This window comes from Lottia gigantea (assembly GCF_000327385.1).
Source record: "Lottia gigantea unplaced genomic scaffold LOTGIsca_16, whole genome shotgun sequence".
Classification (NCBI taxonomy): Eukaryota; Metazoa; Mollusca; class Gastropoda; family Lottiidae; genus Lottia; species Lottia gigantea.
The window spans coordinates 2,400,216-2,427,310 of record NW_008707965.1 but is presented as its reverse complement, the minus strand read 5'-3'; the positions used below and the strand labels follow the sequence as shown (position 1 = coordinate 2,427,310).

Sequence of the window (27,095 nt, the reverse complement as noted above, 5' to 3'; positions counted from 1 at the left end):
CTTTATTCCTATATCAGACATTGGTTCTGTATAGATAGATAGTTCCGTGTACTAATGTAGAGGCTTAAAGCTAGGGTCGGGACGAGGGTTTGGGAATTTTGCCTCTCAGGTAAAATAGTGTATCGCATATTAGAGGTGGGGATTGCTGTCTGGTGTTCGATAGGGTAGAGTGATGCTGGAGTCAAATTGTCCTCCTCTAGACGTAAAACTCTATCTTGTTCTTATCTCATTGAATGTGTCTTGTTTGTGTTTTTTACAGGCTACGCACGTTTAGGATCCCTCGACAGTTGGAAATCCGAAAAGAGTACAAATTGTCCGTTCACACTGCATGTACGTCTTTATTAGACCAATAGCAGCAGAAAAGTACGAAGTAAAACTCCCTTCATTTCATTTTATTTGTTCGTGTTTTTCAGGACTACTAGTTATAAGAGAGACAGTGGAAAAACTCAATGGGACGTGTTGAATATCGCCGAGAACAGCGTGTTCAGTGTGAATCAGTGACAGAACCAGTGTATCACAAACTACCACATTATACGAACTACCATCGGCACCCTTTAATCAGTAAACACGACATTTGGAGGTGTATCGAATGTGACTTCAAACTGTGGCACCCAAATCGTGATTTATTGAAATAAAGTGATCACATCGCTACAGAAATTAATGGATTAACAAATCTGAAGTGCTACAGGATTATATTCACGTGAGAAGACTTAACAATTTTTCCATGGTGGTCATTCAAATTTTGGAATACTATTTCACCCTAATAGCGGATGCAAGCCCTGAAGGCTTCTTCTGAGGGTGCTTTGAAGGGACATGTCCAACCAGCCTGCTACTGGTGTTGCGTTATCACACACCGGAAACCTACCCTTACCCGTCCCCCCAATTCCTTACCCCACACCCCATATAGGCCAACCCCCGTCCTGGAGCAATTCTCAAGAGGATAGGAAATTTTATCTTCAAAATAAAGTGGGTCATTATTTGGAAATTTTACCCGATGGCCGAGTGAGGGGGAACCCAGGAGAGAAGACCATTTACGGTAAGAAATCTTTTTATTTTAGGCATTTCCTTGGCCTAGTTTCCCTTATAAAATTGTCACCAATCGTGGTATATTACCAATATCAACTGGACCGCCCGTTTAACTCCGTTTAAAATTTTCATAACCGTGAAGGTAAAAGGTTTTTAGCATTGAAAACGATAACATGTACTATACATATATCTTAGAATTTTGCAGTAAAGTTCACTCTCTCAATTGTACATTGAATTTTCAAAATGTTTGCTTTGAACGCAATGTACATTGCCATATTTGCAACGTTGTGTCAGCACGAAACGCGTCGCTATGGCTTTGAATTACGAAGTTCAAATTACATGTACCCTCACATCCCAAATTAACACTTTATTTCCGATTTTCCTTATTGATTCAAAGTATCATTAAGAATCTGGCTTTATACTAATATTTAGGCTAAGTTGCATGTGAAATCTGGAATGGAATGGTTTTCTGTGATCTATTATTTAGACTACGATGTTATATAAAATTTGAAATTGTTTTCTATGACCCTTCCCGCTACTCTCTGACCATTAGTTTTTGGCACAGTGTTATAAACAATTCCAAACCAATAAACATTTGTATATATGAGGAATTGCAATGGTATTTGGTACACTTTACTCGTAAATATACGATAACAAATCGTGAACATCGGCGAAGTAAACTGTTGCAACGTTTCGGCAGTTTATTACGTCGTTCTCAGAAACAATGATATATCGGAGCAAGAGCATTGGATATTGTTCTGTAAACTGTAACAACGTTTCGATAGTTTACGTCGCCCTCAGAAAAAATGATATATCGAAGCAACTGTTGAAACGTTTCGATAGTATCGTTTTCAGATACAGTGATATCGAAGCAATAGCATTGGGCAATTGTGCTTTAAAATATAATAACGTTTCGATAGTTTACACTGACGTCCTCAGACAGTGGTAATACAAGCAGAAATGGTTGTAGAGGCACAGACTTTATAAAATTGAACGCTTTCCAATTAGCTACAGTCAAAACCACTTCACTGCCAATTAGTTAAGCTAGTCTGAACATCGTAATTAAGACATGGAAGATCTGTACTACCACGGCCAATGCATTCGATAGACAGCCCGTGTCGACTATCGACATCTACCACCAACACATTCATATATGTCGACATGTTGTTAGATGTTGTTGAAGGCGAGAGAAAAATGAAAATTGTTGTGATGACAAACACTAAGTACATGTCTTGTAAATACATTAGAATTTCTTACATGAATGAGTTCTAGTGTGTGTTTTTTCCAGAATCTCTCTACTGACCCAAATTCCTCTGATATTTCATGCATTTTGGTTGTCTTTGCACATCTCATCATTTTTCTGATATTACTATATTTTACAAACCAATTAGAAACTTACGACACAGGCGATGCCATGTAGTGTGCAATGGGAAAAATTTTACAAGGACATCGGCCCATTCTCTCTCAATTTTCATCTGTAACGTGCACAGCCTATACCACACGAGGCCTCGGTTTTCATGTTCCTTAAGCAACGGTACGATGATTATCCACTTCCAACCTACCGTTGCCAAAGGATGCGAACAGGCTTCATTATTTGGCATCATTACTTAAAGGGACATAGTATCAAAATATCTGCCTTACCAACTGTTAACCAACCTACATAACAATTTTCTGAAATTCTTCAATACGTTTTTACTTGATTTTTTAAGAGCCGATAGTTGGATTTTAATTCTCAAAAGTTATGCGTAAATATACAATTGAGTTCTCTCAGCTTTTAAAGCAAATATTCAGAAAACTAATCTACTTATCATTTGAAGCCGTCGTAGATACAACAGTTTGTATAGTAACGGCATCGCTTACTGTCGCTGTGTCGCAGTAGTCCAAGACACAGACAGTTTTTTTAGCCACGGATCATGGGTTCTCAGTTCGATTTTGATATTTATTGGTTTGAAAAGCTAAGTTATATTCTTGTGATTTGAATAATGGAAGTATAGATACATGTATTTGTAAATTTTAAGTTTGCTGATTTGAAAAATGCTTTTGATGTAGTTTTTATTTTGGCTTTGTTAGTATGATTTAAAACATGCTTTTAAAATCCTAATAAGTGTGGTACAAATAACCCACTTTATCTATTTATAACGTGTTAAACCATTTACTACTCTATACGAGGGCTGGAGGCAAGTCGAGTAGTAGACGCTTGGTTAACGGTACGGAACGGACTAAGTCTGTACATGTAGATCTAAATATGTGGACGTTTGGATATAAATCACACCATATTGAATGGATTGAGATCTGATACGGTCATATTATCTCTATTAATTGATATTACAAGTTAAAACAGGCCTTATATAATTGATTGATAAAACACATCACCATGGACTCCCTTTGTTCATATTTCAACCCCGAATATTTTATGTGAACGAAATATTATTACTTTGTACCAACTTGAATTGTACTCAGAATTTGTACCAGATAATTTTACGGGTGCGTTTTGACCCAAGTTTGAAACCTACAGAATCAACTTCATATTCAATTGCAGTGTCAAATACTACTACAGCTTACTTACCCGTACCTCGAATAATTCAAAAGCATTTTTGAAGTGTCCTGTATATACTATATCTGGCCATAAGTATACATTGATAGACTTTCAGTATCCTTAAGTAGAAATTGACATATGTGGATTTAATCTTGACTGCACATCGTGAGAGCACATAATCTACTAGTATCATTAAGAACAATTTTTGTCTTTATTAGCTCAATAAGGTGGACAAGATTAGGACTTATAACTCGTTTCATTTCAATAAAATAATTGATTTGCTTATATTTGAAGCCAAAAGACTCCTGTGTTCTTGTTTAATTCATCGTCTGCATAGGTTCCATCGACCATCATGTGCGCATGTAAATCGTTTTTTTACTTTTGAAAAATATTCGAGACACGAGAAGGATTGTATCAAAGCAGCTGTTACTTATATCTTTCAAATTATTGGAAGAAAACACATTGCGACATTACCCCTTTAATTTATCAGCTGATGAAATGTTGTATATTCTAAATATAAACATTATCTTAACACGTCTGCCACTGATATTCCCGCCAAGAAGGCGATATTATGTTCAGCGTGACAGATAGCCTACATCAATCTCTATATACACCATGCTTGTCAAGTAATGATCGTTTTAACACTTGTTTTTATTCTTTTCTTTCTTTTTCGCTTTGATCGTCTGCTTTTTCATTATTTAAAACTTTTTTCAGAATGTGAATTATTTATCATGTGGTTTTCATTCTTTCGTTTCTTTTTAAAGTTTATTCGTCTGCTTGAAAGAGTTTTAGCATATTTGAAACGGCTTGATTCACTTTGAGGATTATGATCTTTTCGGATCTTTTCGTATCTTTCCGGACGGAACAATAGAACATGGACTAGAGCCCGAAGTCCAGCTAGAAATCGGATCCTATACCCAGTGAAATAACAATGTACCTTTGAATGCAAACTGTATGCTCACGAAACAGGCAAATGCTCGACATTTCCATAGTCACCCAAGTAGACTGAAATGAGATACATCTTATTTCTCCAATATAGAGTCATGGAAATACAATTTAGGAGTCAAATATAAAGGTGGCTATTGGATGGCCTGGTTTTCGGACTAATCTCAGGTATAATCTTAAGAAAGGGTGATTATCTGATAGTCAAATATGATATACAGTATTTAAACCACTTATCGGCCCACCTGTCAGTCAGAATACCGTCCGATACATCAGTTATTGTCATTAGACTGAAATATGTCGAGGGTTAGAATGGGACAAGTTTAGACTTGATAGACAAAGTCGAATGTAAGAGAGGATACTGATGTAAAGCTAAGAAAGGATCTATAAATAGTTTTTATGAAATTTTGAAAGTGGACGGACAGGGCAGTCCGAAATGAAGACCTTTAACAAAATGACAGGAACGATGGTTGATTTAAGGTTTTATTGCACACAGCGTTTCAATAATTTACATTGTCACCATCAGGTGAAAACGACTTGTTGATAAAATGTAGAATGAGAAGAATTCCTTGACATTGTGTTCTTTAACATTTTTATTATTGCATTTAGTTAGATGCGAATTTGTTTCTGCGAAAGAGACTGCGTCTAAGGCAAGTTTTTATGTGAATTATAATATTCATCCATACATGTATATGTAATATAAAAGTATTCTAGTCCACGACCAGTGTTTATGTGATTTATATGTAATATAAAGGTATTGGGTATTTTAGTCCACGACCAGTGTTTATGTGAGTTGTCAATGTAAATTGTAATGTAATATAAAGGTATGTTAGTCGTGTAGAAGACTAAGAAGATAACATAGACAAGATGAAAGTGAAATATTATATGATACTTATCATACTGATAATTAAATATTACTCTACCTTCTCATACTTAAAGATGGCTTCCTGGGTCACTAACACAATTTTTACATGGCCCCTGGGGTGAAGGTTAAGTGTTCTTTACATTCTTATGCATAAAGATTGCTTTTCTGGGCCACAAACCAAAAATTTGCATGGCCCTGGGAGTAAAGGTACAATACCCTTTCTTAACCTTCCTAAATTTAAAGATGGCTTTCCGGGGCAACAAATCAAAAATTGCATGGCCCCGGGGGTGAAGGCAGTGTGCTCTATCTTTACCTTCTCATGCTAAAAGATTGCTTTTCCGAACCACAAACCACAAAGTTGCATGGCCCCAGGGGTGACAATATGGACAAGGGTAGCTCCACTAGGACAAGTTTGATCATAGCGCCCTTTAAATACATTCTTGCTTATGAATGAATGAAGGTCGAAATGTATGTAGGAATGAATTGGAATGAACGAACGAATATATGAATGAATGAATAAATGACAATTTACGATTTCAGATAAGAAAAGGTAGGAATTAGGGGACCCCATTTTAAATTGAAGGCCAGACTTAAAAGATGTTTGACATACCTTAAGTCGATCTCGTCACCTAGGGGTGGATACAGTACATATCTAACACCTTTCTTATCAAGACTTGTTATAAAATAGGTTATGTTATACAGGTGATATCCCGGTGGGTGGGAGGGGGGCAAAGTTTGTGATGGGGGCGGGGGGAGGGGGGGGTGGGGTAGTTCTGACACCCGAGGTTTGAATGAATTACATCACAAATATCTTTCAATGTATTAAAGAAGAAAGAGGGGAGGGGTTTTAATCCATTACATACATTACTAGTATTATAATGTCATTGGTACAGTAAGGTACGTGGCAGTGGGATATTTTATCAATGTTATATTAGCTCAGAAGGGGTGCAGATACAGAATTGTATAGAATAATACATTTTCAAAAGCAACGTAAAGCGGATACCAGCAGTACGTAACTAGGAACTCATACTTTTGGTTCATATAGGCTTATAATTGGTATGATCTATTTCGGAAGTATTGAAGGTAATACATGGCGGTGCATTAAGTTATTTGTATTGAAGATAGATATATGCCACCACGTCCACGACCACGGGTTAGCTGAATGGAATTAAAATGCAAAATATACCACACTAGTCTTAAAAAGACAATGTTAGGTCATAACGTCGGTGATTTCAAGGATCTAGTATATATAGGATTGCCATACAGAAAAATTACAAAGTATACTGCACCATATAGATATATATTTGAACAATAAGCTTTTCAGACATTGATATCATTACAATTTAAAGGGAGTAAACGAGGCCTCTGAGCCATGGTATATCTATCGAGGACTCTTACAGTTTTATTTTCACCAGATCTATTTCACCCCCCTCCCCCCCGTAATTTCCTTTGCAGATGTAATAATAATAAACTCTTTATTTTACATGGGTGAGAATTAGACCCAATACGCGATGACTTGGTCCTGTCTAACATTCAGCCCATGGGGACAATGTCATGAATGAATGAAAATAAAAGTGCCAAGTTATGGTGGGGGTCAGAGGTTGTCTAATCTAGGAAGCTGGAGAATACATCTAAAGCGATATTGGAAGTGAAAGTAGAATGACCCGAGGGGAAGGCACGATGACCCCCGCCCCCTAAATACGCCTCTGCTCATACATCTAACTTTTCAATCACTTTAAACTTCTGTCAAATCTTATATCTACGGCATACCTATATTGTTATATAAAAGTAAACTTTTTTTTGTTAGGTAATACCCTTATTTAAGTACATTTTTACATGCTAGCCTTAGACAGTAGTCCTAGGTGGGATTGGTAGGCCATTCTTTCATTCTTTCTAGTGGACAATAAACCAAAGCGATATTATGTGGTACAGACTGTGCAAAGTACACGCTTTTGATCCTTATACATTTTCAAATCGAAAACAATAGACTTTCCCACATTAAATAGCAATGCTCGTGTTCATTAGTACATTCAAGAGAAAAAAGTAGCCTGTACAAATCCACTTCATTTCAGTCCATCATACAAGCGCAGATTATATGTTATGCAGTAAATTTAAATATATAGACCTATATCTCAATCTGTTTGGTTTTTAAATCTGTTTTTTTATATCGTCAATTCAAATATCTCTATGTCTAGCTCTTATTTACCTTTTCAAATTTAGGTCGACTTAGACTTATGATTTGTTTTCCGAGTGATAAGGAACGTCGTAAGTTGAGGCATACAGGATTGTGCTAGGATGTGCATAGTAATACATGCCAATTTATCAGTTTACTGGTGTTCCGACATTCGGCAATCCTCGTAAGTGGTAGACTGTAGACCGTTTGATGTTCTAACTTTACAGTTGCTGGTAATTTCATTCTGTGTCTCATAAGAGATTCTGTTGGATTGGCTCCACAATGGGCATCACATCTTCACAATAACAAGCTATTATGAACTTATCTTATATATTGTGAAGATGGTGTGCTCAAAGCAGTTTCATTTGGACAGACGTTCAATGCTTTTCATATAACAGCGTTGTATCACTATACCCTTAATATTACACGTCTATGACCCACAAATTTGTGTGTCCATTCTGCACCTTTTCGTTTCATGCTAAATATACCTATTAAAATGTATAATAGGATGTATTTAGATGTATAGTGTAGATATAACGTGTATATGAGGAATGTCTCAAGCCCTGTTTACACCAACATCTTTTAACGTATTAATTAGTGACACTGTGGGGCTTGATAGCTGCTTGTCTTTCCGAAATATCTCTCATTGCTTACTGCATGATGTTACCCTAATCGGAAGCTGAAAATTATGACGCAAAACTCCAACGTATTATAGAATTTAAATTAGTTTCATTTCTTTTCGTCGACACCTTCATTGGCTCTAAATGTACAACCGCGACTTTTTTTAAACAAAATCTTACGGTACAAATTTGCAATTTATGTTACAATTCATACAAAAAAATTGACACTTTCGAAAATATTTATCGCCAGTGAAGTTTATAGCAGCTCGAAACTTGCTGCTTCTTTGAAGAATCTGGTAGATATTTATGATGGTTCTCAACATGTTAGTTAGACCAGTACGAAATCATGCAGCAACTTTTTGGACATAATATAAGGGTTTTTTACAGGTAACAATATGAAAAGAAAAGGGTCAAAGAGCGAGTCGTAAGCACTAGTGTGAATCGCTTAAAGTTAAATTTCAAATAAATAAATGAAAGGGAGTTACACAATATGAATAGGTCTACTTTCATTCATATTCAATTTTTACTTACCTAGTTTTATACTTATAATACAGTCTACACGATCTTATCGTACCTAGTTTTATACTTATAATACAGTCTACACGATCTTATCGTACCTAGTTTTATACTTATAATACAGTCTACACGATCTTATCGTACCTAGTTTTATACTTATAATACAGTCTACACGATCTTATCGTACCTAGTTTTATACTTATAATACAGTCTACACGATCTTATCGTACCTAGTTTTATACTTATAATACAGTCTACACGATCTTATCGTACCTAGTTTTATACTTATAATACAGTCTACACGATCTTATCGTACCTAGTTTTATACTTATAATACAGTCTACACGATCTTATCGTACCTAGTTTTATACTTATAATACAGTCTACACGATCTTATCGTACCTAGTTTTATACTTACAATACAGTCTACACGATCTTATCGTACCTAGTTTTATACTTATAATACAGTCTACACGATCTTATCGTACCTAGTTTTATACTTATAATACAGTCTACACGATCTTATCGTACCTAGTTTTATACTTATAATACAGTCTACACGATCTTATCGTACCTAGTTTTATACTTATAATACAGTCTACACGATCTTATCGTTCCTAGTTTTATACTTATAATACAGTCTACACGATCTTATCGTACCTAGTTTTATACTTATAATACAGTCTACACGATCTTATCGTACCTAGTTTTATACTTATAATACAGTCTACACGATCTTATCGTACCTAGTTTTATACTTATAATACAGTCTACACGATCTTATCGTACCTAGTTTTATACTTATAATACAGTCTACACGATCTTATCGTACCTAGTTTTATACTTATAATACAGTCTACACGATCTTATCGTACCTAGTTTTATACTTATAATACAGTCTACACGATCTTATTGACAGTTTCATTTTTAAAGGAATACAACCTCTTAGAATTAACTTAAAATTGATATTCTCAAACTCGTGTAAGTTCGAATATGTAAGAAAATGTTTATGATTGAAACATATTTTATTTTATAGTGCTATGCACTTGCAGAATGTTTGAAAAAATGTATTCATTATTGAACCTGAATTATTTCATTTATGAATAACTTTGCAAAATTATAATAATATATAGTTTATATGTGGCTATATGGCTATATTGATAATGGTCACAGAAAACCACTTCTTTTCCCCGCAGTCTCCGAGCTAGTTGAATATCTGAATTAACAAGTCATCAAACATCAAGTGGTATTCCTCAAATTTATTATCCATCATTTTGCGAGCAAAGTGTCTCTCGAATATGAAATTTCAAATTAATTTGTTTCTGATGCAACTATCTATTAGTGCAATTAGTTCGTTTCGTTTTTTTTTTAGATTTGATTCTAATTTTAATCCTACTGTATCTCTACTGATCTCTTATCGTTTTATATTAACTTGAAAATTAGAATCTTTTTACGATATTGTCGTAGAATTTGTACAAATCTCTCATCAACCGTTAATTAAATTATCTTTTACCTTGTCGACATTTGGCAGAAATTTATTTTTTTGTCTTTTGAAATTTCAGAAATAGAACAACATTATCTTCAGACGACGTGAAATTTATTTCAAATTAGAAAACAAAAATAATAGAATTTTTAAAATGATTTTTTGTAGAAGAGAAAAGAAATGAATTGTTTTGAATTGAAATGTTATTTCGAAAGTCGTGACGTATTTGTTTATGAGTCTACACTATACATGTACATATAATTCGTTGATATTTTTTGAAAAATACATTTATCTGTTACTCCTGGGAAAACACCAGAATTTTGAAACAATTCTATATTTTCAACAATATAATAAAAATAATTAACGTAACTGAACTAGACTAGATGTGTGATTGGCAGAGCTAATCATTGAAGGTTGTCGATACTCTTTTCAGTCATAAGAACGTAGTTTCGATATGAGTAACTGTGGGACGGTAAGGAACGGACTATATAGGTCGGCTAATTTTTTCGCGGGTGGGAGGAGGGGGGTTGGCAAACAATTTTGAAGCAGCGGCGAGTACTCAACTCAATTAATGAGAGCTAATCGTAGACTGTCGGCAGCCTCTAGATTCCAGCCTTTATCAGTTGAAACATTTCTACAAATTTTAGAAGGAGAAGATATTGGCCCAGAATAAAATGTTATCGGAATATTTGGGATATTATCAAGGGTAAAATAAAAAGGTAAAAACTTTTCTGATGAATTTACCACTTGTTTTACAAATCACCTGACTCCATTAAATAGTTCTACTTTCACTTTGAAAGATGGATTGTCTCGATTATTTCTTACCACAATTATGAGACAATTCAGGCATTTTCTGCCAAATATTACCTAATAAAACCTTAAGTTCGAATATTTTAGAGAAAGTTCACTCTATGACTGAAACTCATAATAATACAGTCATATACTTTCAGAATTGTTTGAGAAAATTGATTCATTATTGAGCTTTAATAATTTCATTTTTGAATAAACCCCCCAAAATGGCGCATTTCCCCTTTAAGTTGTTATTATTGCTTCCTTCCTTCCTTGAGTGGCATTTGGTAAACGGACAATAAATAACTGGACACAATTACATTGATAATCATACAGTATCATCGTCGAAACGTCGCAAGTTGTGTATTAAAGTTATTTTTACCTATATAATTACGTCCCGTTAGGTCAGTTGGTGGATGGCAAATTAACGTCCAGTTATGATGGCAGTGGAATTGATATTGTACAATTAGCAGTCCTTTGCAGATCGAATATAACACAGAGGCAAAACATAAGCAAATTTATTTCATTTCAAGTGATGGAACGCTTTAAAATAAGTGACAAAACGTCGAAATATGCAAATTCATTTGTAGTTATTAGGACGCTTAAAACTAAGTGGCAACCCACCTTTAAACCTGTACTTTAAGTTGTTATTAATATGGGTGAATACCTGAAGGTTTAAACGGTAAATAATTACATAGAACTATTATACAGGTACATTCTTTATTTTACCTACAGCATAGTTAGTCATAATAGAGTATAACACTCATAAAGGTACTGGCCTGGGATTTGATTTAATGGCAGTATAAGGAAATAATTTTCATGAAAGCATTTGACGGCCGGTGCTGGGTTAGCAAACAGGCTTAAAGGCGTTTAGACATTAGACATTTAGAGTCAAAAAAGTATAATAGGTTTCGCAATTTGCAAAATATCCCCCAACAAAACATTGCATTTTAGGCATTTAGCAACGCATAACAACTCACAGTAATTTGATTTATCTTATGAACGTTAAATAAAAGAATTGCATAAATAATAGATTTCTTACAAAGTTTTCTATTCCAAAAAACAGTAGACTCAGATGCCTCAACAAGTGTAAAGAAATCCATTAAATATCTTGTAATAACTCTTTTTTGAAAAAGAATTCTAGAATTTAAAACTTAATGTGGGTATTAATTGAATTTCTTGTCGAGTCTTGTTTTTGTTGATGAAGTTTATTTGTTTTTAAAAGAAATGTTGTGTTTTTTGTGAAGTATATTAATGTAGAACAGTGTAACAAGTCTTATCTCGAGTTGTATCATCATTTTAACAGGTGAAAAAAAAGGGTGGAGGATTTCAAACTTGTTCGAACTGAGATATAGAAGAGGTGGGCTTAATTCGCCTTGATTGACCTTTCCGCAAACTCCATCTCTTGTATTCTTTATATCTTTTAAAATATAATACCAATAAGGTCTAAATTAATTTATAGCCAAGAGGTGGTCTTTAAGACAATTATTTGCAATTTTGATGAGAATATTAATCTCGAGAAGACACGATATCAAAACGGAAGATCGGCGAATCATATTCACCGTAAAATTGTAGGCTCTATGTGCAGGAAGCGTGAAATGATGTGCTATATAGGTAATGAAACTAGCATTAAATTTGATCCGCGTTGTAATCGCAAGCAAATCGTTCATGTTCAAGCCATTCAAGACGTTGTTAGCGATAACTTCAACAAGTTTCTTAACGTTTTTCCTTTTATTAGAGCTTTCTTTTCGTCTCGGCTACCATTTTTAAATATAATAAGAAAACACACGACACGCAAGTACAATACACAAAACATGACTTTTACCAGTTTTTAAAAACCTTAAGTGGGTATAAAACGACCGCGATACGTAGTGAAATTTTATACAAGAATGTTGTTAAGGAATTTCATTCAATACATTTATCAATGAAAAAACCATAAACTGCTTCAAATATGAATTAACGTTAAAGGAATGTACAGAGGTTTTCCATTGATTTAATGTATCGGGGATATCCGTTACACAATACAGCATCCATTTGCACCATTCTGATTAGACTTCTGTGGTTCCTGCAATTCCACTAAAACTAGGTTTTTGACGTCACTATGGCAAAAAGGCCTTATGTTGTTATATCAGAAGATATTGCGATAAGTGACGTCATACAACGCTTAGTTTTAGGAACATCAGATGTCTGATTGAAAATTGGAATAGTGCAAATTGATGCTATCAGTGTCCTAGATAAATTAGTATGATGCCCATACAGCTTATTGGGTGGACTTCTCTTTATTTTATCAAAATATATAAGGTGCATATAAAACTACATTTCATTCCCAGAATTACTGAGTGAAGATTCAAAATTTCTCATCTATTATTGACTTTTATTAAATTTGTTCGTGACATAAAACTAGATGTCAAATTTTAGTGAATGCATTTCACAGTACCATCACCGTCGTCGGTCGTAACGAATTGTCTTAGTGTGTAAATTTGTGAATGGTCTTGCTCACATCCTAACGTACCGAATGACCGCCATATAGCCGACCGTTACGTGATTCTATGTTAATGATGAAGAGAAGAATGTGGTAGTTGACTCCCAATCTAGAATATGATGTATTTTTGTTTGGTTCCCAGTGTTATTGTCGGGTGTACAACACAACAAGGGTCACCGCCGAGGCTTTTTAACACCTTCTCGTTAAACCTACTTCAATACTGGGTTACAGCTACGACTTGTACGACAATTCTCGTCTGCCCGTCTTCGACTGTCACTTCCTGTAGTCCGAAATACACCTCCATCCGGAACGTTAGATATTACCTGATAACAATCAGACGTTGAAACACAATACATGCAACTTAAATCATGGTTTTCTCCTGAAACAAACTATTTTTTTTCGCTTCTCTAAAAGTTTGTGATTTCTGAGCTAAAGATATTGATGATATTCTAGAGGTATTGTATGAAACAGTTTATTGTCAAAGGTCTCTCTAACAAAATATACCTACAAAGCAATTGTAGGGTTATAAGAAATTTTCTCAAGATAACACAACTTCAGATGTTCGGACTACACCAAGTTTTAACTTCTGCGACTGATGAGAAGGTTTTGTAGCGGCGGTAAACCAAGATGTTAATCCGTGTCTAGTTCCCCACTGATCTCTAATCCCGCCTAATCCAATTACAGACGAAGATTATAGTACACGACTCGAAGCCCTAATCTGTTTAAACCAAAATAGTTTAAAAATTATAGATGATGAAAACCAAACGTCGAAAGAAAAGAAGTTTTTTAGCATCTTTCAGCAAAACGTAGGTGTTAGACTTTACCGTTTGTACCAAGATAATTTCGTAATAGAACTACACCTAAAGTTCACTCTTGCACTAAAATTCTCCGAAGAGTTAAAAAAATTAACAAGTGTAAAAGTGTAAGTTAATTCGGCTCTAATGGGAGAATTATAGGGGTTTAATTTAATGGTTTGAATTTCATGTCATTTTGTAACTTAACGATTGACGCAGTTGTAAGGAAATACACGTAATCGTCGGAGAATATTAAAAGCGTAATATTATGCCAGATAGATGTGCCTCTGTTCTTTTTGATTTGGCTGGAAAACAACATCTTTAAATAATTCATATTGATCAGGTATTTCATATCTTTTAATGACGGTTATAAAAACTCGATAAAAACGTTCGATAAACATTTAAGAGCTGAAAATTGCCCCGAGGTGCTCTCGAAACAAGATTTTTTGTACTTTACATTATCACAGTCAAATTTGACAGTCGCCATTGAAGGAGGTCTCAATAAGATAATGATTTCGATCAAAGAGGTTTAGTTGAGAAAATAAACGCTTAAAACACTTGAAAACTTCCTCTTTAAATCAAGAGTTCCAAATCTACTTCATAAGTACTCGTTTCAAATATTCGAAATGACGTAACAGATAAATAACGTCACACTTGATGACGTAATGTTTTATAGACTGAAATAACGTCACACTCAATGACGTAATAATTCAATGACTAAAACAACGTCACATTTGATGACGTAATAATTTTGACGACATAGATTTACATTGAATTGTATTTTAATATTGAACAATGGGATAACTCACGCTCGTTAGCTAAATGTACTCAGTAGGTCTTTCAAGCAATTTAACGCCTTCGACATTCTTCGCTTTCACTTGATAACAATACATCACTTAAGATCTTGTAATTTCTACAATTTGCTAAGAATTTATCGCTCATTTTCCTTAATTTATTTTCAATTGCTTCATTTGAAAACTTCAAATACCAAACGTCTTTATCTGGTTATGGACGTCAAGGAGCGGAATGACCCGAACATGACCTTTAAGTAAGCGAGGTGTATGCATGAAGGAGTGTTTGTCCAATATGTTTGATGTTAGTTAAATGAAGATAATATGGTGTTTAACTTTACCCTGGCTTATCATACAGAGAAAATAAATAATTAGAATTAAATAGATGTTAGACTTGATCCAATATAAACATTGCTTTATTAAACCTGGGATAACAATCTCACCATGTATTTCATATAACTCATAACTCTATAACTTAAATCTCATCGTGTATTTCAACAACAACTTTTGTTTTTTTTTTCGTCCTACGCCCCTGCCTTCGATTGGGATAATCAAAAAGGGTTTTACTCTTTACTCTTCAACTTATAAAATCAAATGAAAGTTAACATCCTAATTTTCTCCTCTTGATTGGGCTAACCAAACAGAATTATACGTTATGCAAATTATACCAGTTTGAACATAGAACCACTTGTGGCTAGTAGAAGTGATACCAGATCACTTTAAGTAATAGAGATTCCACACAGCTCATAATATCAACTAACATTGAGCTAAATGGAGTATGTTTTGAACTGTGAACGCAAGGTCAATCTAGTTCTATGCCTAGTTAGATCTAGAATTTCGGTCACGTAAACTGAAGTATGTATTAAATATATTTATAATGTTATTGGGTTCATAGACTACAGATAATTGATATTTAAACTGTCCTTATTTAGAAGATCTTAAATGGGTTTTATGTGTCATCGACTCCGGAGAGCTATGCTATTATGCATACGTATACCTGTTTATTTTATTCTCTTTGATGAAATGATTTTGTAAACAAATCTACAGTTTATTTATAGAAAATTGCAGGTCCAAAAGTAATGGCAATACTTATGGAGAGACCAACTTGCAAAAAATGTTTTCCATGTCTGTCGTCCCGATTGGACAATAAACCCAAGGCCCAGTGTGTTACGAATGTTAAAGATCCCTCGACAGTTGAAAATCGAAACAGAGTAGGCAAACGCCGCTGTTCTGGCAATATTCAACCTCATTGCACACGTTGCCTGTCTTCATTAGCACAATAAGGTGCAGAAAAGTAGGATTTAAAAATCTTGTGGTGTTTTTGTTATAAAATCGTGTATATAACTATAATATAATGAATACATGTAGTATTTTTTTTGCTGATCGAGAACAATGTTGACTTTTAAGATGCTACAGTATCTCTTTATCGTGATTTTACTGTTTTATATTTTCATCAAATCGTTACTAACTCATCTGTACCATTTTTTAATTTATTCATACTGGCATTGGATTAAAATCACAGTATGCCATGTTTGATAGTGGACACGGGAAACAACCAAACCGGGTTTTACGCCCAGTTGTTCTGAAGAATTTATGATCATCAAACATTTATGGGGTATAATTTCTTGCATCTACACGAAGTCAAGCTTTAGCTTTGACTTCAATAGCCACCTGTCTCATCATTCTCCCGCTTGGGGCAGTGAACTTTGACATCGTCATACAGTGTGTAATGAGGAATATATGGTCAGGATTGCTGCATTTTCTCACTTTTTCAATACAGTAGTATACTATACAATTGTGTGGTTGTGCACAGTAAAGATCCCTCGACAATTGAAAATCCAAAAAGAGCAGGCTTATGCCGCTGTCCTGCCAAAATTTCCCTCATTGCACCCTTATGGCGTTGCCCGTCTTCATAAACCCAAATGTAAAACTGCATTCATTTCATTTTTTCCGTTAATAAATGTGATCTCTACCCTTAAATGTCGCTTGATGATTAGTATGGTACAGAGTGACTTTAAGTTGGTAGGAAACTGTAGTATAGTAAGGAGAAGATTAAGAACAGGACCACGGTCTTTCTCTGATTATCTTCTAACCTTCTATGATTATTACTATCGTTTTCACCTCACGCGCTGTCTACACCCAACAACCTCTTAAGTGTCTGCACGTGTATAAGCGCGTGTGTAACTGGAGTAGATGGGGTTATAAACGTCAGATTATTCCGGTCTTTCAGATATCTCCATTTCAGAAAAGTATACCCCTCTTCATTGGACCTAAAGGGGAATGTAACGCCTGCATTTCTGTAACAGGTGAAAATCGTTACCAGTCTTTGAGTGCCAAAATAATGATGATATGAAATGAAGGAATATACTCTCTTTGATTCTAAGGTGCCCTTACACCAGTAACCAATTAATTCATTAAAGGTGCGGGCACACGAGCTGTCTTGGTCGGAGTTTTTTTACTCAAATATTAAAAATTTAATATAAAATCCACGACATGATTATCGTGTCTTTTGGACACTATCGGAAGTGACATTGATGCGTTAAGTTTTCTGAAACAATTTCCTAAAAACACATTTTTGTCGTTTAATCATTTTTTAAACATATTTTTTACACTTTAAATTTTGATGTTTTTTTTCGTTTAAAATCTAATTTTAAAAAATAAAAATTTTACACTTAATATTTGATGTTAAGATTTTTAGCGTGACGGAGTCCAGATTGCCTTCAGGATAAATGTTAGTTATTTAAAGAAGTTGAGAAATGTAAATTGGTGAGAGATTGTTGAAAGTATCCCTGTCTAGTGTATATATAATCCTGATGTATTGTATACAGAATACAACTGGTACACTAGTCTTAGTGTGTCTTTTACAACAAACACTATCTAAACACAACACTCTACATTTATTTTAAAATCTGACTGTTATTTTTTATAATCAATTAACTGGTATTTTATTGATGAAAAATAAAACAGATTTGGATTGCAAATTGTTGAAAGTGGTTGAAGATCAACACCGGTCAACTGTCTACTTCACTGACAACTGGCATTGTTTCTGATCTGAGATGATGCAAGTCCTCTGACATTTCATATTGCTTTAAATGCGTTATCCGATTATCTTTTTGAACTAGGGTCGGGATTAGACACAGGGCACAATATCACAAGACTACAACCCAGCATCGGGCAAATACCGACCGAACCCATTTTTGATTTGAGTAAAGGGTCGGGCGGTTATTAGGCAAAAATGTATTTTGATCTGTTACCGTGCTGTGTCTTGTTTCCCTATGTCTCGTGTCGGTAGTCTTGTGCTTATATACGCGTGTCCACGTGTGTGTCTGGTCCTTACTTGTGATCTCGTGCTGTCTTGAGACAAGCCCTGTCCCACACCTAATCATGGGTGATGTTTTATCTGGGCTTCTTTCTATGCCTGTATCATTTATAAAGGTGCATCACGACAAAAATAATTCGGCTAAGTACTTAATGTTCTTCTAACTACATGTAAAAATGTAGTTGAATGTTTTTATTCGAAAACGTACGCTAAGACATCTCTATTGACAAATAGTCCCCTATTGTCCACTGTATAGATCGCCTTCATAGGCCCAAATTTTAGAGCAGATACGTAGGACGCAAAACCTCATTTCAATTCCATTTTATTTGACGGTAGAATATCGTAGTTATCTATGATTTTCTACAAACTATTAGCAAGATAGTGATAAACCACAGACGTGTAAAGTTGGCTGGGTCGAAGACAATCTGGTTCTGGCTGTTTTCAATTTAATAAGTTCATCAAAGGTCGAAATCGTACACAAAACGTTTAGTTTATTATCGTGTTATATAGTCGATTTAACTGTCTTACACGAAGATACGAAATCGTCTTTCTTTCTATGTGAAAACTCTAGATATATGCAAGACTAGGTTTTCCTCTGCCAGTGATGCTAGTGAGCTAGTGATCAATGGAATGTCTGCTCGAGATCCCTTGACAGAAACTCTGGTTACTTTTGAACTTGGGACCCTACAGGGTCGCATATATGTGACCAATCGCCGTCGTCATTGAATGGTCTTGACGAAACTTGATGAAATAAAATCTTAGGTCATTTGAATGAAACCTGAACTCTCCGCCAAGAACAAGTTAATCTTGAAAACTAACAACTAAACTACCATCATAAAGCGATTTAATTCTTTGATAACTTGTCCACTCCTTACTTAATCCTTAATATGGTATCATTTTCAAGATGGCCACCCATGGTAGCCATATTGGATCGTAGCGGCCATTATTAAAACAATGTAATCTGTCCGCTCGTGTTTCTGTTTGCTCTCGAAATATTCATATACAAACAGTTGAAGCTAGGATTGAAAGAGAATCTACGTGTGAAAGTAATTTATGAAATCGAGAGATATGTAGCCTACCTCATAAAATGTTAATCCGATAGTTTAACGTATCTATTATAACTAACAAGAGATTGAGGGGTTTTCTAAAGAAAAAGAATTGGAATGGAGTTTTACTTCCTTCTTTCTGCATCTTATTTTGACGAACGTTTGCACCATACGATAAAGAGTGAAGGCATAACGATCTAAATTTTTTCAACTGTTTTTTAATATTTTTTAATTGAAGGCGTTCTCGGTTTCAATAATCCTCGGCCTGTCATAGTTATCTTTCAATCTCGCCGTATGTCAAGAAAGCAAAGCAAATTTGGGATTCCAGAGGAGTCATGGATTTTTCCACTTTCGAATTAATTCAATGACGCCATTCTTTGATTAACGTCAATCATTGATTGAAATGACGTGACGTGACGTCGCAACTAGTGTTCAAACTGTAGGCCTACTCTGTATTGATTTACTAGTTATATTGTTGTGTTTATAATACAGTTATAAGTGACCAATAAATTCACAAATATCAGCATTAAGTGTCTTTTTTAGATAACAATTCCTTTGGACCTAAAAATAAGATTTTCCTAGAATTTGATTAAATCGAAAGCAGTCAGTTGTTGTAGTAAGGGAGTATCTAAATCCCGAATTGTACCACTACTTTCCAAAATGGACAGTATCGTTCAGTCGTGAGAGAAGGTGTAGGTGTAGTTAAATTGTAAATGCATAATCACTAAGTAACACGACATACAAGACAATGTAAAGGTGTCTAAAAATCATTATCGAATACAAATTAAACAACAATTTTTCGAAAAAATCGACAATATAAAAATTAATGTTATAAAGAACGTCTTACCTTACAGCTTTTACATAGTTCTATCCTTCATTTGGTCCAAAAGTATCCAAATTATAATCCTAGCATAACATATTTATCCATTTGTCACGAAATAAATCTATATCAACAATTCCTACAACCAAATTTCTTTAGAATCTTTGGAAAACATTTCAAATCCTTTCCTTCGATATTTTTTGTTGGAACTTGTAGTCAATGTTGTGATCCGTAGCCTAAACATTTGGGAATTCAAATATTTATATCAAATCTTTGGACTACACCGGAAAAAATGATCCGATGATCCAATTTATGGGTTTGTTGAATACTTTTACCAGCAGCTTTGTGGTTTAGAATAGGTAAAACAGCTAAATTTGTTAGAATATGACGCATTTAAATTTTTGGACTACACTGGAATAACTGATCCGATATAGTACTTCTGAGGTAAAAATCTGGATCCACTGTTCAAGCAATCTTGTGGTCTAAGACAGGTAACAAGCCAAATTCTTAGAATACGACGCATTGAACATCTGTGGACTACGCTGGAAAAACTTATCCATTGTGATCTATCCATGGTGTATTGACTTCTGACTGGATATTTTAATATAACCTACTGAATATAAGATATAAGAGGAAAAATAATGCTGACATATTGCTGTATTTATATATATTACTAATAATCTATTTGTTTCCAACAACAAGTGATAAACAAACTTCGATTTGGTAATCTGTATTTGAAGCTTACCTCATTTTTTATTATTTAACAATTAGTTGAACACTTTGATGTACATGTACATACGTATGTACATATTGTGAAAAATTGAAAAAAATAACCGTGTATACGTATATACTTGTGAAAACTTGAAAAAATAACCGAGTATACGTATACAATTATTGTGAAAAATTAAAAATATAACCGTGAATACGTATATACCTATTGTGAAAAATGGGAAAAAGAATATATACCAACGGAATTTCCATCTGTAATAGGTGCTTACGTCATTATATATTGTGGATACTGTAATTGAACACCAAAATACGTATACCAACGTATGTTTTGTATATTTTTTTTTAAGATTTGATCAAATTATAAGGGAGTTATAAATTTAATGTAATCATAGTTTTGGGTGTATAATATGTTGAAACTTTGAAGTATGTGCACACGGAACTACCTGATTTTACCCTATACGTTTATGGATTAGGCTATATTTAAGGAGTTTTAACTAAGATTCTGTATGTATTTTTGAATTTGATAAGATATATTATAGTCACTGTTATCTATGGGAATATAATACGGACTTTGAGCTCACAATTCTCTGCTCTTTGAAAAACTAAAGATGAGAAACGTGCTGCAGTGTGCAATTAAGGAAACTAAGAGAAGAGAAAAATTTCTACTCTCCTTCGATTTCAATGTATCTATATCGAAACTATATGTAATTCATGGGCATTCGAAGGTTTAATAGACTTTTTTCTAGTCAGATAATATATGAACTAATATTGGTAAGGGTTTTTGCATAGTAAGGGTATTATTTCTGTACTTTAATGAATTTGACGACCTCACTACCTATATTTATACATCCTTGACCATATTGAGGTAAAAATTCATAATAAGAATATCCGGAACGATCAATATCAAATGTTGGAGTTTTAACCCCCACACCTGACAGATTGATAATGTAATGAATGTAAAGTATTTATAATATATTGTATAATGACAAGGATAGGGTTAAAATAATGAATGAAATGAAATGATTGAACAGTGTTATATCACCAGTCAATGGACGGGGCTCGGCCTCATGTGTCAATCGACTGTTTCGTGATAGGCCTATATTTAGTATCGAATAGTAAACTGGACAGTTAATAATATGAAAGGGAGTTTTACATCCCATTTTTCGCATCGGAATAAATAATGCAGACGTGCAATACAAAACTGTCCGCAATGGGGGAAAATTTGCTAAGACGGTTACAGTTAGGGTACTTTTTTTCGAATTCCGACGTCATCAATCACAGGACGCATTGATAGCGCCTTGACGTCGTATGTTTGGTGACGTCATAACATAAGACGATGTATAAAACCCATCTCTCTACGAACTGATTTTATCCCAATACCCCAACCCTTTTAAAATTCTGGTCTATATTCCCAGACGGGGAGGGTTGGTAGGTTATTTGGTCATTTCATCAATCATAACCACTGTCAGTATCTAGCCCAATCCATCAAAATATCCGTCGTTCAATCATCAACTATTTTAGTGTAATTTGTTCAGGTCAGCTATATAGCCTACTGATATAAAATGTCATCATATGATTTGATACATTATATTATTTACCCTACCTTTCATGTGATATCATATTACCAAATACACGAACAAAAGTCAAAGTACAGCAAATTTGAACAGTGCATGTACACAGTAAACTTCAACAATGTTGATGCATGAAGTAGTCTCTAGTTGAATTCAAGTTTTAAAGTTTATTTGACTTTATGCAGTGAATTTTGAAAATTTGCTTATCGTTATCTAAGAGGGTATGCTCATTTTTCCAGCCACCCGATACCACCTTGGGACTGGATCTGTGTATTCAGAGCCTATTTTGTAGAGTGCATATAACTAATAATGTTTTGGTAGGCCACTATACATTATCTGATTTAGAAATGGCCCAGAGTATTGTCCTTGACATGCATATTTTGTTTGTTGATCGGGTTTTAACTTTGATTGTGTAATTTCAACCGACATCTCTTAAAAAGTTTTTTTTTACTAGAAAATTGATTGATCATATATAGTTTATTGACTTTAAATATAAATCACTAAAAGTAGATTATCAAAATAACAAAAAGTTGAGAGGTTTTCAATCGACAATAAGATTACTCTCGAAAACACTGGTTGGGGAATGTATGAATTGGAAGTCATGACACCTAATTATCATCCAATTCGCCAAGTCTTTCATATTCATAAATATGTACTATTGAAGTTTAGGTATTCTGTAAACTATACCGGAGTACAGCAAGGTTGTCCTTTAAGACCCAATTTATTTCTAAACGTTATAAACGACATATGTAAAGAGTAAAATTGGTAGACTTTGTTTACAGAAAGGTGTTATACTGTATATCAAAATGAAAGTAAACTTCCATAAAATAGTGTTTATATATTATTGACCTATGCCCTTTGACCTTTAGAGATCAGATCAGTCTCCGATTCTACGATGTTCATAACTCACAGTTTACTTCATTACTGGAACCAATTTTCTTCTTGGAAGACGGAAACGAAACATTTGGTAGCTGTTTTTAACAAATAAAATACTCTTCCCAGATTCCCCTCCTTTATCGTATATAACACAGCAACGTGACATGGTGGCAAATCAAAATCGTGGCAGCGTCACATCGTAGCCTGGTGGTAATTTAAAATTGTGCAGACGTCACAGTTTCAATTTGAAATTGCGGCAATGTGGCATTCTTGTAATAGTATTAATATTTGAGGTAAAACTGCTAGTAATTTCGTGCAATCAAATCATTTGTTCAGGCGCAAACATTTTTGACTTGATGAATGTGATTCTAGTAGCCTGTACATATATTGCCGAAAGGCGTTTGTCAAGTATTACTGATCCAAAGAAACACAATTTTTGCAGTCAAAGACTTTGTAATTCCGACAGCTATAAATTATGAATTAATAACTAATTACGCATTATGATTTTACGAACTCAAGCAAATCGCTATTTTTCATAATTCAAATTCGACCTTCAATTTGAAAAAAATATTGTTGTGACCCTAATAGCCATGAGGTCGAAATGATTTATATTTGGTTACGTGATATATGTATACGATATAACATAATAAAAATATGATCTGACTGGTGAAGCGAAACTTATTCAATGGTAATATATCATATTAATGGCGGGCGTATATTGAATATATTGATATATAATGTCCATGTTAATTTAAAATTTTGATTGTAATTCTAGATGTATTTTAATATTTTCAGGTATTATAATGTTTTTGTCATGGTATACGTTTTCCAAAGATGCTATAGTAATAAAAGGCTACGCCAGTGATTTATATCTGTGTATGAACAATTCCTCCATTATTTATGCCTCGGTACGTGAGTTTTTAAATCCTTTTCTGTCTCAAATTACCCTATCACTCTAATTTGATCTGTCTTTTATATACTTAATATCAATTAAACTCATTCTGTTAAATAAAGACTAAGCTAATTTGTAGAATAATAACAGCATGTGCTGTTTAAGAGAGCCCTGTCCGATACACGCAACAAGTCTGGCAGAATTTTTATGTTAAAATTTCCATAAACCATAGGCCTATATATGACTTCTGAAATATTTTTTTTGATGTGATGATTTGGTGACGTCATACATCCTATAATACAATGCAAAATTTTATATCGTTGTTATTACTGATATCCTTACATGTGTTTTGTTTCTATAATTTCAGAGAAATGTGACGAAAGATTGTGCTTTTATGCAACAACTGACGAAGGATAAATTGTATGACGTGTATTATCATACGAACTATAAGGAAAAACGGAAAAAATTCTTCTTAGGCATCGATCACTCAGGAAACATGAAACCCGGGCTTTTTGCTACCAAAACTCAAAAAGTTTCTCAATTCATATCCTCGCCTACAACACAAATTGAATTACAAAAGGCGACCAAAGCGAGAAAAAAACTAGCCAGGAAACCGCCGTCAGTGTTAGTGACTCCGAAAAATCGCCGAATTAGTGATCCGGTAAAAATTGAAAGAAATAAACGTAGACGCAGACGTAGAAATTGGTGTAAAAAATTACGCAGAATCCGAAAAAATCCTCAAAAATATATAGATCGCTGTAAGTATCATTGTGGGATTTTACAGAAGATGATAGACAACATTAAGAAACATAAAAAACGTTGTGAACGAGATCGCAAACGACGGCGACGAAAACGTCCACGTCAGCGAAAATCAAGGCGGCGTTCGAATCGTTCAATACGTCACCGTAAGAGTAAACGACGTTCTCGACGGGGTCGTAAACGCAAGACAATATGTGGTGATCAAATACGCAGAGGGCGTTTAGGGCGTCGTCAGCTGCATAAATGTAAAATAGAGACAGCCAAAAAACGCCTGCGAGAAAAACTTGAAGGGACAACACAGTCTACGTCTTCAAATGTACCAGCCAAGACACAAACGGACCGAAATATACAAACTTCAAGTGCATCGTGAAATATTTGTTTTGTTGTGTATGTGCGCGCGTATGTATGTGCTAAGTATGTGTATAATGTTATTCAATGCAAAGAAACGCTGTGCTGCTCCGGAATAAAAGAGGTGCCGAGGCTAATTCTATATTTTGTACAGCTGATAGGATGTGTTTTCAACTTTGTTTTCAAGATTTGATATACATGTAGTTTGTGGTTGTTATGCAAATGAAATTTAGTTTAAAATACGTCATGAATTTATCACGTCATTTAAATCTCAACTACGTTGTGGATGACGTCATCAAATTCGGAAGGTTAAGAATAATTTAAAGACGAAAATATATGACTGGAATCCTTATATTCGTCCGAAAGGCTTCAAAGATATAGAATTAGTCTTCTCATCTCCTTTATAATGAAAATAATAACTGTTATCATAATAATGATAATAATAATATTTGCGAATTTTGTATATTAGATTGTCTAGACTTAGCTATTTATTATTTTTAATTATTGTGTATGGACTCACATTCAGAGACGATTTGGAGTTGTCGATAATTTTGGAATCTATTTATAGTTGTGAGCTGAAATTTGATTGGACAATAAGGGGACAAGGCATCCAATCAGAGCTATCACGTGTCATACCGTCCATTGTCGTTTTCGTACCCATTCAGTTACATACGTACATTGTTACGTTTTAGTTTCGAATGTAGCCTACTGGTTGTGGGGTAAGAGATTGTTTGTTGGAAGAAGACTCAAATTTACTGCTTCAAAATTTTAATTAGGCTACCAAGTAGACGGCAGCCTGAGACTCTCGAAAGCACTAGCCGTGTTATCAGAAATGTATGTAACTGAATGAGTGGGAAAGTGACCTATGATATATCTCCTATCCCTCTAGCCCCACCCCACCCTTTGTTCAACGTATATACCGGGTCTGTCTTCATATCATTTCATTATTTTCGTGCCATAATCCACGTTTTCATCACAAATTGGATTTTTGCAAAAAACAAAATCTTCAATGAATCACTTTTAAAATGTTTTTTTTTTTATCAAAAAAGTATTGGAAATTGTTTCGTTTTCTGTTTGGTTCGGTTTAGCAATTTCGTACAAACCTGAACAGAAAACGAAATATCTTTTTGATAAAATGACCAGAAAAATTCGTACATCCTTAAATAGAGCGTTTTCTTTTCGTTGTAGCGAAATCAACTATCAAAGAGAAATTGTGATCGAGAACAAAATATTTTTGGAAACGAAAATTGATTGTATAAAGTGATCTTTCGATTTACTATGGTAGTGTGAATTCAGTTTAAATATCGCGGACTCTTTCCTGGTCTTATGTAGTAATTTATTGAGAGATGTCGACCAGATTAAGTCAGAAAAACTATTAATTTGTGCTACACAATGTTCGTTGTTCATATCATTATCATATTTGTTAAAATGCTCATTTTTTCATCTAATTATTAAAATCATTTATTATAACTTTGTTCATATCATGATATTTTGCAGTGGAATTGTTACAAGTTTACATAATCATGGATAATTTCAACCCGATTCAAATACAGCTTCAATATTTCGTTTTGTTTTAAACGTTTGAATTTTGTACGGTATCTTACTATGAGTGAGAACAACCAAATGATAGAATGAAACGAAATATGGAGGTGTTTTATTTATCAGATTGTGTCTCTAGTAGCTCTTAAAGGTGTATTCTCAGCATGCTTCAGATTTGC

General features: G+C 34.2%; 1 protein-coding gene across 1 annotated transcript; it reads left to right on the top strand.

The window, feature by feature from the left end:
* Positions 1–813: 813 nt before the first annotated feature.
* Positions 814–25,399, top strand: LOTGIDRAFT_158297 (hypothetical protein; the record flags this gene model as incomplete). The annotated part of the gene is made up of 3 exons (XM_009051007.1): positions 814–1,036; positions 24,174–24,286; positions 24,638–25,399. The coding sequence occupies 3 exons, from the start codon at positions 814–816 to the stop codon at positions 25,397–25,399; spliced, it is 1,098 nt and encodes a 365-aa protein (XP_009049255.1).
* Between the last annotated feature and the right edge of the window lie 1,696 nt (positions 25,400–27,095).